General features: G+C 30.0%; 1 protein-coding gene across 5 annotated transcripts in view; it reads left to right on the top strand.

Moving 5' to 3' along the window:
* Nucleotides 1-12624, top strand: part of LOC111036324 (venom dipeptidyl peptidase 4) — a 75945-nt gene extending 63321 nt beyond the window's left edge. For 4 of the 5 annotated variants that reach the window (XM_022318321.1, XM_022318323.1, XM_022318320.1 and 1 more), the window contains exons 9-16: nt 465-603; nt 2652-2872; nt 3453-3651; nt 6681-6868; nt 7877-8071; nt 9122-9282; nt 9435-9640; nt 12160-12271. In XM_022318321.1, coding sequence (XP_022174013.1) covers nt 465-603; nt 2652-2872; nt 3453-3651; nt 6681-6868; nt 7877-8071; nt 9122-9282; nt 9435-9640; nt 12160-12258 — 1408 coding nt within the window. In that variant the 3' untranslated portion in view covers nt 12259-12271. Of the gene's footprint in view, nt 1-464; nt 604-2651; nt 2873-3452; nt 3652-6680; nt 6869-7876; nt 8072-9121; nt 9283-9434; nt 9641-12159 lie in introns of all 5 variants that reach the window. The other variant, XM_022318319.1, reaches the window with a different exon arrangement.
* The last annotated feature ends 1839 nt before the right edge of the window (nt 12625-14463 follow it).

The raw sequence follows: 14463 nt of genomic DNA, 5'->3' as shown, positions 1-14463 counted from the left end.
TTTTTTTTTTTATAAATATCAATATGTTTAGACTATTTTATTGTTTTTGTGTATAGCACCTACTGAATTATCTGTTTTCGAATCTTAAGAGGTTCGAAATATTGTTTAGGCAATTAATTTATAGAGGAAGAAAAAAACCTGAGCATAAATAGTTGTCCAACGCCCCTCTTCCGAAAATAAAAGTGTGTTTGATGCGTAGAATTATTATTATTAATTACCTGTATCGTCCTCACTCGTGATTTTTGAAACCTTTCCCGAAATTAAATCCTGTGCACCTATACACCATGGTCAATATCTTATTGATTTTATACTTATAAATTGCGTGCCTTAGGTATATTCCCCTATTGATTAACATTTTACCTGTAACGTACGAAGTATTAATGGTGAATAAAATATTTTCCGATGATTTTATATTTAGAAATAAATATTAGATTTTTAAATTTTATTCAATGTTTGAATTGCAGATCAGTCACTAAAAATATTATCCTGAATACGGTCGTATGGTCAGATGATACAAACTTATTTGCAATGTGGATGAACCGAATACAGAACAAATCATATTTAGTTCATTATTCCGTAGTTAATTCTGCAGAAACTATTCAAGTAAGTTTCATGAAATAAAATGGTATTTAAATTAATATTTTTATCTATAATATTTGGTGGACTCCAAAACCACGCATTGTGTTGTCTCCGTTTTTCAAACTGTCAACATAGTACATCTGTGTTCGGCATCAACCCATTTTGTGTCATAAGCTTTCATTTTTAGTGAAATGCTAGCTATTATCAAACTTAAATTTCCGAATATTAGATAATAATAGTATAACCATAAATAATGGAACATTTCCAAAAAAACTATTTGGTATAAATATTTGGTATTTACAATTTAATGTAAATACAAAAGTTAAGAAAGTTGATAAGGCTATAACTTATCATCTAATAGAATATAGAATAAAAAATAAAATAAATAAAAAATAATAATAAATCAATAAAACAATCTAATAGAATGTAAAAATATAAAATAAACTTAATTATTAGATAGAACAGCATCAAAAAAAAAAATTAACTGTTGTCTTCGAAAATAAATTATTTTAATACTATTCAATATTTTTTTAAATTTTCTGGAGCTCTAAAAACAACTTTTTCTTTCATTCATTTCTGGTTATGTTTCATTATTTTTATTCCTAATTAAAAATTAATATTAATTTACGGTTGTAAGACTAAAACAACACATGCGGTTATGAGTACTTAAAAAAACACAAAAAAACGAAATTTAAAATATTAAAATAAACACTTAAAGATAAAATAAAATGGGTAAGGTATATACAAATATAACAATAATAACACACAACAGACAGTGTAAAGACATAATTATTATTGTGTTCCAATTGGAAATCTGAAATACTATGAAAATCATTAATCCAATTTTGTACAATTAATATAATGTATACGATGATTTTTCGATGGAAAATATCAGTAAGTACGAGAATAAACATTCCTACGCAAAACCTCAATATTATCCAACTAAAACAATTAAATTACCATTATTTTTGTTTTTATCAAAAAAGTATAATGAATAGGTATTGCGTTTTTTCTGTGATAATGTGCACAAGAGTATGTACTGCAAGATAATACCTATTATATAATTATCATACAAATGTAAGACATAATAATATGTGTGTATACGTATTGACTAATTAAGCTAAGAGATTAAATTAGAATATAAATGGTTGATTATATTATTATCACTAATTATTAACTTGGGGCATTTTGAAAATTACACAACATGTGTAGCAGGTCGACAACTACTGTGTGAGACTATTAAACACAAATAAGAAAACATGTTTTTTCTGTCGTAACTATTACCCATATTTAGTATTGATAAAAACAAAATATTTGAGTGGCAGAAAGATGTAATAATAATAACCTTAGATATATAATATATATAAATATTATGCGTAAATATTAGACATCCATATGGATAAATCTGATAGTATATAATACTTTATTCAGAATACTATTTATCATAATTCATAATCACTCGAGTATTTTGCCCAGGTCTGAAAAAGCTTAAGCTAATAGTTTGAAAGTATTCTATTGTGGACGGAAAATCTAATCAAATACATATATTTTAAATTGATTAACGAGCGACAATGTAGGCCTGAAGATGGTTATTTGTTGTAGGTTTTTTGGGCGGGATACGGTTGGTGGTTGGAACACGTGTGTATGTGTGACGAGGATTTGTCACTAGAACACCCGGGTGGTCACCCATCCGGGAACTAGTGGCACCAGCCAATGCTTGTGATAACATAAACTACAATAATCATATTAAGTATGGTAAACCTTAAATTATCTAAACAATTGGCTTCATAAAAATAAAAAATAAAATAAATATCATTATTATTAGTAAGGTAGTGGTTTAGGCAGTAATAAAATATAGGGTGCACGAAAAAATAAAATATGTGCCTTTATCACAAACTCGTATTGTCATAACGTAATAGGCGTTGTGATGTCTTAAGTTTATGAAAATGTATTGAATTTAAGTATGAAACCGTTCCAGTAAAGTGGGCGATATTATTTTTTTTTTTGTACTTCAAAACAATTGTGATAATATTATGTACTAACCACTTGGTACATTTTTCACAAACTTACAGGTAGTGACTTTCGGTCAACCCGGGGGATGGTTGGATTTCACTCAAATACCATTGGTCGGCGACGAACACCGTCTGGCTATAATTTATCCCGTGAGACAGAGGAACGGAGACGATTTCAAGCACTTGGTCGTGGTGGAACCCGATGGAAAACTGACTGCAGTAACGAATGGCAAATTCGAAGTTCTCGAACTTCTGAAATGGGACGTCCGGTCGAATTACATGTAAATAAACGGATATTTTGCTTATTTTTTACATTATTTCTATATTACGATTATTATCATTATAATAACAGGTAAATTGACAGATCTATGAAATTTGACTACTGTTTAACACGAAATCGTGTTATACATATTTTAATTCTTACCATTATAATTATTTAAGTAAATATTTTTTGTATAATATAGTTCAAAATCGAAAATGGCAACACCGCGATCGCAGAGTTTTTTTTTTATCCTCAGTCGTATTGGTTTTCTTTTGTACTTCTGTTCCTTTGACACGCCGACAAATGTTGCCCAATCGTATAGTAAAACATATGTTTTATGGTCAATGGTTATGTTGTAGCTCTTAAAATATTGTTTACTATATAAGAAAAAAGTATTTTTACAAAAATTTAAAAATTACAAACGAATTTCAACTATCCTCTGAACTCCAGTTTCAAACCACGGGGCACTAACAAGGGGGAGGGGCCCTTATCGTTGCACCCTGTTGCTATATAGTTAGGTTTTATGTGGATAGCTCTATTCTTGTTTAATAACAATAATTATAATTCATAATACATTGTGATGTTGTATTTTCTTATAGTTACTATTTGGCCAACACAGAAGAAAATCCCGAAGAACAGTACCTTTACCGGGTGTTGGTTAAGGAACAAAGTTCACCAGAATGTATGTCATGCAAGACGGAATGTAAAAATCACAAAGCAGAGATGAGTGCGGAAATCGATTATTATGCTCTCACATGTTCTGGTCCGAACGTACCGGAAGTCAAAATATTCAAAACGGTATGTAAGCCCAACAGTGTTGTATTAATACTTTGTGATAATATTAAATCGAATGTAACATTTTACGTCCATTATAACACCTCGGACAGTAATAATAATGTCCGGATTTGAATGCAAAATGCATTATTTTTTGAGAAGTCAATGCAGTCAATCGTTTTCGGGTACAAAATCCGTTTCATACATACGAGAGGATTGAAAACTTAAGCTTTTATTTTTCGTCTTCATAATTTTTGTCGTTTTTAGAGCATAATATATCATTACTTTTAAGCCATCTTGTTGGTTTTTAGGGCATAATATATTTATGCATAACAACAAGAATTTTAAATTAAACTTAATTCGTTATTCAAATTATTACCTCAAGAAATTTCGTCCTGATTATTTATGTCATATATTTAGATTCGATGATTTCGATACTACAATAACGTCTTTATCTAACTATAATGCAATTAAATGCGGTAACTAGTGCTTTTAGGGCTCAGACTATAGTAACATCCAAGGCTCGGCACTTGGTTTTTTTATGTTTTGACATAAAATCTAGTAGAGTGCTATGGAAGTCTATGTCGTTTTATAACACGTTCAATTATGAAATTTTAAAGTGTTTTTTCTTTCTGTTTTCAACTATTTTTAAAAAATACTTATTTCTCGTTGTTCTGGTTATTTTTGCTATTTTGCATATCTCTGCTCAATCATGAATTATTATGATACGTGTCACTGACTAAAACCTAGGCATTTTAGTTAATTTCTATATTTTTTTTTGTTTTTGTTCACGGTGATAGAACTATAAATAATTTTTGTCGTTTCCATCATATTTCCTGGCAATAAACACCGCAACTCATATTTGCTAGCTTGTCTACTAATCGGCCAAATTAATCAATATTTTTTTTGAATATTAAAACATGATTCAAAAAATCTATAAGATAAGTATTATAAAAAGTTTATATGTTTTCAAAAATTCAAAAAAATCTAAATGTTTTCGATTTGTTTCAAAATTAATTTCTTTTATGTTTCTCAGTATAAAAATTAAACAATAATATTAAAAAACATTTTGTTCACAGTTCTTGTCGGGCTTTTTTTGCTTGTTTTAATATTTTTAAGTGCTTATAATGAAGTATTTAATTTCTGTTTTCAGTGCTTATTTTTATTATTATAAGTGCTTAAGTCCTTAACCATGATAGCAGCTAATTTTTCAGTTGACGTGTTACGGAGATACATCATAATCACGTTTATTCTTTGAAGTTAGAATTTTTTATTTATTCAAGAAAAATTGAAAAAATGTTATTGTCATTTTATTGCATCCAAACGCACTTTTTTGATAGTTTTTATTATTTACTTTAAATCCAGGCCCTAGTAACTAATTCAAACAGGTGATTATAATATATTTATTATTATTTTTTGGCTTGAATCCGTATTCCTTTGGATATTTTGAATGGTCGATTGTACTGTGTTTTAAGTAAGCACAAAATATGTTTTATGAAAGTGTGATGTATACGAATTATTTAAGAGCATATTTTACAGTTGTTATTAGGTCATATTTGGTATTTTGTACTATTTTGTTACTTAAGAAAAAAACGTACTTATACTCATACAATTTCGATAAAATAAAAATAGATAGGTAAAAACAATTTACACAAAAACTGCAATTTTATTAAAATATTTGCTTTTTTTTTTTAATTATTATTATATAGGTGCCCTGCAATATACCTATTGAATTAATAACTAAACATTCTTGTAACTTTTTTCATATTAATTAATCAGTCATAATTTTTTCTTCTTTAAAACACCGTTTATTTTTAAAACATTTTATCTCGTATTTGGTGCACGAACTCATATATTTAAGAACATATTTCATGATGTTCAATAAATATAAATCTGAGCCTTATAGTAATAAGTAATTAATAATACAACTATGTATTGTAATTTAAATATTATTACGATTTAAGTTTAAGTTTGTATTTCATTTTGTATGCTATAGTTTAGAATGTTTAGATGCTAGCATAGCTATGATAGCTCATTGCTCAACAATTAATATAAACACATTACATAACTATGTATATGTAACATGTTGATACAATTAAGATTGAATCTTTAAGTATCAAATTATGAAAGATTAATTGAAAATTATGATAATAAAGCAATAGTATATAAGAGCTGATAACGAGGATAATTGTTATAATTGAGAAAACGTTAAATAAGATAAGACTAACGAGGATTGTCGCTGTTAATGTATCTCTTTATTGTTACTAAAAAAGAAACCAAAATATTATATAAATATATAAGTTTATATAAAGTCAAAAAATTACAAATATTTTCTTATAGTTCAAGTACCTAACTATAATTACCATACTAAAAGCAATAGTATATAAGAGCTGATAACGAGGATAATTGTTATAATTGAGAAAACGTTAAATAAGATAAGACTAACGAGGATTGTCGCTGTTAATGTATCTCTTTATTGTTACTAAAAAAGAAACCAAAATATTATATAAATATATAAGTTTATATAAAGTCAAAAAATTACTAATATTTTCTTAAAGTTCAAGTACCTAACTATAATTAATCTTTTTCGAACTACAACCAAACACGTAAATAGATTTTGTCAAAACTAAAAATTCCCTTTTTTTTCCTAATTAATTAGAAGAGAACTGATAATTTTTCATCGACTGAGCCCGCATAGAGTTTTCAACAAAAAACAACTCTCAAAGTTTAAGATTGAAGATTTCTACTACCTACCTGCTATACTATTTAAAACTGCCAACATTTACAATCTTCATTGTCTTCATACACACATAAATAAAATGAAACACACTATAGTAAACATAATTAGTTACATTATATTAAGTAATGAAAACATTAAATTAATTCAACTTAAACAAAAACCATAGACGTCAATATCAATCTATTTCGAATTGATAAAAATAATACCTAACATTCACAATGCAAAAGCGCAAACTAAAAATTGTATTTATTATATTATATTATGTTATCATCACTTTAATAATATGGTTCCATGCTTGTTTTTTTTATTTAAGACTGGCGAAAAAGCTTTGGACTGGGAAACGAACGATAACCTAAAAGATTTAATATCTCCTATCACTCTTCCCCGAGTGTCGTTCATCGACGTGCCTATCGGTAACGAATTCAAGGCTCGAGTACGACTAATACTGCCGCCGGCTGTCGACGAAAGCTCAGACGTCAAGTATCCTCTGCTGATCAACACGTAAGTGACCTCGTCAGTCTTGAGTAGGATTCCGAATATAAAGTATTCAGAATACTTTAAAAATATTTTTCCCGAAAGCGTTCGGAATGACTAGGTATTTAGAATATTTTCAAAAGTATTTCGTTCCTATAAAAAAGAAACTTTTATTTTCAATAATAATTTTGTTTTCTTCATTTATCGGTACATTTTTACAATCTATATTGCACACAATTTTAAATTTTAAATCAAGTATCAAGAACTTAAATTATATTATATTTAGAACTATAAAAATTCTTATATTAGCTCTAATTTCAAATTTTCTGGAAGAAAAGTATCATTGGTTTAGTATTTAAAACAAAACTAAAAAGTATTTTACTCAAGTCTATATCTCGTGTGCATAAACACAACGTTGAAAAATATTACAAGTATCAAATGATGTCTCTATAATGCCCAAAGGTATTGAGAAGTTAAAAATTATAAATTGAGTTCAAAATATAACAATACATTCCTAGTTGAACTAACTGTTTAAATAGATAACTTAGCTTTTTTCAATTGTTTTCAAAACAATTTATCGAGTTTAAGTTAAAAAGGTTTTTGACATTTTTGGTTTGATGGTTTCATGTATAAATAACACTGCTTGGTACTGTACACATGGTTTAAAATAATAATAAACAATTAATAGGTACTATTATAGTGTTCAATTATTAATAATAATAAATACTATAATTTCTGTTGTTTCTTGATGTAATAATATAATGTACAGATGGTCGCAAAATACTCTATATGCGATCCACGTAAGTACTAATTAAAGAAGAAAATCAACTTTCTTTGAACTGTGATACCACCTAAGTTAGTACTTTTTCCTTTTGGTTTTCGTTTAAACTAAATCAGCTAATAATTTATCATTTGTTAACTAGGTATTAATTAACTGTAACTTGACGATCTTGTGTTCGACTAGCTTCGATCAATTTCCCCGCCTTTGTCTATAACTATCACAAAACTGATGTTGTATTAATATATTATGTATAGTTATGCTGGCCCTGGATCAAATTTGGCTATCAACAAGTTTTCGTTGGAATGGAACATGTTTTTTAGTTCGAGCAAAAATGTGATCGTCGCTCAAATCGACGGCCGTGGGTCTGGAAGAAGGGGTAATAGAAACACGTTTGCCAACTACCTGAAATTGGGTACTTACGAAATCGAAGACCAGATAGCTGTCACGAGGTAAAAAATCGTTTTCCATACAATATTATAATATTAATAACAATAATCATTATTTATAAATAATATTTTAATAAACGATTGATCTCTTCCTCGAACGCCGGAGGCTGCATATACAAGACGTCTAGGGTGCGTCCTTTTTTTTTTACCTTTTTCGTAGCCCGGCTATCTTATCTAAAAATTAAATTAAACACCTTGAGTGCGCTTGCAGCCTTTTTGATAAATTATATCGAACAGCCATAGTCGTGTGTCCTCAGCCTTTTCGACAAATTATATTGAATGGCCATCACGGTATAGTCATCTATACGCAGCCAAACTTTTACAAGATATAACCGACGCGCGACGGTCGACATTAATCATAGTAAAAAATATGTACAATTATATGCGAAATGTTTCCATCTTAAGCTTCTGTAGCAATGGTAGGGCATTTTATTTTAACTTCGATAAGAGCCGAGCCCGAATACGACTCGTTTAAGGTCGATAAGTGCGAGGTGTGGACTGATGATGCACAAGATATCAAGCCTGGGTATAAATGAATTGAAAATTTAAAGTTAAGTTGATTGAAAATTTGAGTTTCATTATCTTAACTGATTTCTATTGATATAAACTTGATGAATAACTCGTTACTTTAAATCAGATCTAGGTTACGTTCATTTATAAATATAATTGAATAATAAATATAATACAATTTTTATTGATGATACATATTGTATAAACATTAGTAATACTAATGTGTAATAGTAACTTAGTATTAGTATTTTTTTTATTTTTTTTAAACCGTATTGTACTTACTGACTATTTACGTGTTACAAAAATTAATTAATTAATGCGTTAATTAAAAATTTCCACATTTAACTTAACTGCAGAGTTTAAAAAAAAAGTTTTCTATCAACTTAACTAAACTTAATTAAAAATCATCATTAACTTGCCCAGGCTTTGCGAAATAGCACATAACAGACGTGTAGAGTTAGGTACAGGTGTTTTTGATTTTCCAAAAAATGTACACGATTGAGTTATACGTTTAAAAAAAAAAAAAATGATATCGGTCTACAGCTATCTCCAGGAACGATTCTCCTTCATTGACAAATCGAAAACAGCAATTTGGGGTTGGAGTTATGGAGGTTACACGGCTGCCATGGCTCTGACTAAAGACGACAAAAACGTCTTCAAGTGCGGATTGTCCGTGGCTCCCGTCACCGACTGGATATACTACGGTATGTATTCAACATGATATCATATGTACCTACCTATATTATTTAATTCGGGTGTTTTGTTTTCGTGTCACGTCCTACACATTATTTTATTGAACTGCCTCTGATGGATTGCATTTGAACTCGTGTGCTCAAACGTAAATCGTCGTTTTCAGACTCGATTTACACGGAACGTTACATGGGCTTGCTTCAAGACGACACTAGTGGATACAAGAACGCCAGTCTCTTGACACACGCCGAGAAGCTTCGTGGCAAAAAGTATATGGTCATACACGGCACGTATGACGACAACGTACATTACCAACAGTCCATGATGCTCTCTTATGAACTGGAACGAAGAGTTATACTTTTCAGACAACAAGTGAGTGCCTACTACCTACTATACTGCAGTTGTTCAAACGTCGAGTGTTCCTCGTCTCTGCAGACGAGTAGGGCACTGCAATAAATTATTGATGTGTTCGATTAGAATTCCAATGTTCGATCATTGCGCAGTGCGACAAACGATTTAGAGCTCAGGCGGTCCGTCAGCCTGTGCTCAGCCGCAGTGTCGGTAAACATTCGAGTGTGCGTTTAAAGTGTTTTTTTATTTCTATTCCGGAGTGCTGAATTGTTTTTTGTTGCGTTGACCGCACTGTATTGAGACGACCAATATTTTATCGGAAATAAATTGAAGAAAAACGGCGATTTTTCAACAAAATCAGATTTGATGGTGTAACCCAAAAACTAATATACCCGTGGATAATCCAATAACCGTAATACGTACAATATATACTCTAGAGCAGAGGTGGCGAACCTATGACACGCGTGTCACAGGGGTACACACTGTTTTAGTGACACACGCGAATGCGTAAAAGTTTGATGATATTAAAGTTTTTGAAAAAAAAAAATTGAAGGGTTATCGAACTAGTTGACACGCAGGGAAAACAAAATCCAACCAACATTTGTATTTGACACGATTCGCCGTCCCTGCTCTAGAGTCTATAGGCTTTAGATCTATTACATATTGGATATTGGTATCAATCGCAGTTAATAATTAGGGAGTTTACCAATTGCGCTTAAAATTACCTTTTCATATACCAATTGCGCTCTAAACGTTTTAGGGTCGATAGACCAATTGCGCTCTATACATTTTACATTACCTTAGGAAAACTTATTGTTTGATTAAATATATATATATATTTATGTGTGTGTACATATTTTTGGTTTTTATTACATATTAACCGATTTTTTGCGAGTATTAATCCATAATATATTGTGAGATGTATTATACAGTTTTACAAGGTTTAATTTTGAGTTTAAGGTAATCATGATGTTTGTATTTTGCATGCTTTAATAATAATAATATTTTTTAAAATAATAATTTGAACATGGCATTACAATTTAGAATAATATAATTTGGTTAGTTTACAGAGTAATATATTTGTTAAATAATACATTTTTTCACTACGAGGAAAGGAAAATATAAATTATAAGTATAACAGGGCAATTACATTAAATATTAAAATAATTCATTTTGTCACCACAAGGTATAATAATAACATGCTAATTTAAAAAAATATATAGTACAAATAAATTAATAAATATAAATAATATAAAAATAAATGAATAGGTACACTAATAATCAGTAACAATTTTGATGGTTAGGTTAGGATATGTAGGGATATGTGCGTGATAATAATAATGTTTCATAAAATTCCCGATACTGTTATAAAATATATTAAAACCAGTCACTTTAGCTAGTAATCAATTGATCAATAAATATCAGGCAAATTTGAATACAAGCGCAATTGGTATGTATATTGACCCTAAAATACAAATTTGGTTTTAGGCGCAATTGGTCCATAGCCAATAATTATTAATAATATAATTGTAGGTAAACAGACGCACTTTATTATTATCTAAATTTTTACATGATTTACTCTTGGGGAATATCGATTGTGAAGAGCTCCTAATTTCCCTCACTCCCGTTTTAAAGTAAACCACCGTAACACAAGATGCAGTGATTTATTCTATCCCGTCTCTTATATAACGAACTATAATATGATAAACTGCAGTCCTTCTAAAATCCTAATGGCTGCGGGTAATTCCATTACCTTTGGTTTTGTTTAGTATAATATATGTCTCGTCTTATTTCTTTCTCTGTTGTTATTTGCCTTTTTTCGTTCTCTTGTCTATATTTGTAACTTATAAAATATGTACAATGCATTTCGGTTTATAAATTGTCATTCCTGTGACATCATTATATTATTATTACCGTGTGTACGCGCAAAATATTGTTAAGGACTTACGTCCTGTTATATTTAAAATAAACAAATAAGTAAATATAATTATGATAATGAGTAAAAAAAAATAAATATTTGTGATTTAAAAAGGTCGAGCCACTTATTGACTTATAAAGTTTTTTCATCGAAAAACATAACCCGAAAATGACATGCAGGTACACGATTTATGATTTGTTATCAAATGATAACTCATTGATCTATAACCATGAAACAAAAAACGAAATGTACAACGCTACAACGTGTTCAACTAGCGGTGGTTCCAACAGAATACTACCGAGAATAACCGTTCAAAAAATTAACAAAATGGTGGTAAAAAAAAAAAATAACAATTTGAGTTCCTTCCTGCAAGGGTATAATATGTTACATGCGCGGGGGCCTAGGATAAAATGATACAAGTCAGTCAACGCACATTTTGATACTGTATTCGACTTTACAAAGCTTGTGCAGTGATTGATTACAATAGATACTTAATTAATATATATTGAAGATGAATAGTTATCCAAAATGTTGTACGTGATATTATCTATACTTGTTTCCAATATGTTCGAGTAACGGACGAAAGATAAAACACTAATGAATATATATATTTTTTTTACAGACTTATCCAGATGAATCCCACGGTCTATTAAGCGTTCGCAATCACGTGTATCAAACAATAGGTTCATATTTGTTGGATTGTTTCCACGACAGGTTGTGATCTCAATAACTATGATTATAAACTACAGACATTGTATTATTATTATTTTTTTTTTTTAATCATTTATTATTGTTTTATATTTTGAATTATTATAATATTATTTGTCCTGGTATCAGTGAGTGAAACATCATTCAAAGATGGTTTTTATGTATTATTTATTTTCTTTTGAATATACTCAAATCCGCAGAATTTCGTTTATCATAAAAAAAAATATCGCACTGGTGTTATATCTACTTAATACATTTAAGAAATTTTTTTCATAATTGTATTTAACAGTTGTTTTTACTATCGAATTTTCTGTACGAGTTTATTGTTATGTGCCATTTATATTAAATCAGCTACTTAAATACACGAAATTGCTTTAAATCACACATATTTCAACATTAAAGATAATCATTCATAATGTGCTATTCATAGTTCGACGTCAAATGTTTGTTAATAATATTGATGTTGAATATTCTACCACTCTAGCTCACTACTCAAAAATATACTATCCTTTCCAATTTTTCTTAAAAAATGTACCGTTGAACAGCTTAATATTATTAAGAATTTTGAACTATAAACTGATAAACAGCTAATTTTTGTATTTTAATACATTTCATAGAAAAAATTGAACCTAAAAAAGTGTGACCGTCTTTTTGATATTTTCCGATTGTGGTAAGAATTGACCCCGAGGACGACATAATATTATACTGACTAGGAATAATCCTAAACACCACTCGGTGATGGATGAGAATAATTTTAAGTCTATTCGTTATCGGGTTAGCACATTTTCATACACGCCCTGTTTATCGTGGATAGGCCATCTTAAACTCATGACGACGCAATGGAATGCGAACCAATCAATAAAGAAGGAAACAGGATGATACATTTTTTAATGGAGGTAGGGGCCTTGTTGTCGATCCGGACTGGTGCCATGACCTCAGGGTACAAATACAATATTAATTGGGACACACTTGAAATTAACTTGAGACTAAGACAGGTGAACGACGAATTGCTTGGCCAGCGAGTGACGCAACTAGACGACTTTGGCGGCCTCTCGCACGACCATCGGCGTAACTGGGGGGGGGGCTTAGCCCTTCTATATGTGTATTTAGCCCCCTACAATGTATATTGTACTTATTTTATTATTTACATTTCGTTTTCAATGATGAGTTTATGCTTCCATATTATTTTTGATTTTTGATTTCGATTTTCTAGTTACGCTTACCGTGGTGGAGGTGTGGGGCCCCCAAAGTTATTTTGAACATTAATTTTCTAGGACTCTATAGCTCCTGTAACTATTAAATTTCAGTTACGCCTGTGGTTATCACTTATGCGCACTCGTGCCGCGTGTCATCATAACGTTATATTGTGGTCTTCATTACCTTAGCGTATTAATTAGTGTTTGGATATTAGTATTATATTATTTTGGGGCGCCCTGCCTACATCTGTGTGGTTGTCGTGTTGTGTACAATTACTTATTATAACTTGTAAGCTCGTCGCGCCTTATATAGTTATATACCCGTACGTTATTATACTGCGACCTTCTCAAGCCCTAAACACACGCCTCGAGTCGTTGCCGCTAACCGAACTATTCGCAGGAGCGGCTTAACACATTTTTTCACAAATCTCACAGTAAATCATTCGACTTGTTCTGGCGTACTTAGGCAATTTTACTGTTTTTACATGTGGTCTTCGGAGTTCAGAGTATATGGTTCTGTAGTATTATAATATTAGGGCCCGGAAGTTCATGCATTTACATGTTTTTACTGAATGGACTAAAAAATTGCTAGATCAGCTACAAGTTTGAATTATACTTGTACAAATCCAAATACAACATTTTATTTTGCATATAATTGCATATTTTGGTTTTTTTTTTATGTATTAGCATATTTTACAATTTTTTTGTTATTAAATGCATATTTGAGTCAAATATTATGTGATTGACAAAATAAATTACATCTAAAAGACCTATTATAACCCCACGAACGACCCTAACGGCTGATGGACAATATGTTTATTTTTAGAAAAGTTTTAATATTTTTCATCACGATAACGATACTTTAGTTAAATTTGAACAAGTTATTGAAAAGAATCTGGGCTTTAAAACACTATCCAAAATTTCAAAAATTATGCTGGGAGAAGAAATGACAATGAATAATTTACCTGAAGATTGTTCTTGTGATAGTTTACTATATTTTAAACACGCACCAATTTCTTCGG

Source organism: Myzus persicae, unplaced genomic scaffold (genome assembly GCF_001856785.1).
Source record: "Myzus persicae strain clone G006 unplaced genomic scaffold, MPER_G0061.0, whole genome shotgun sequence".
NCBI classification, from domain to species: Eukaryota; Metazoa; Arthropoda; class Insecta; order Hemiptera; family Aphididae; genus Myzus; species Myzus persicae.
This window is presented reverse-complemented; position numbering and strand designations above follow the sequence as displayed.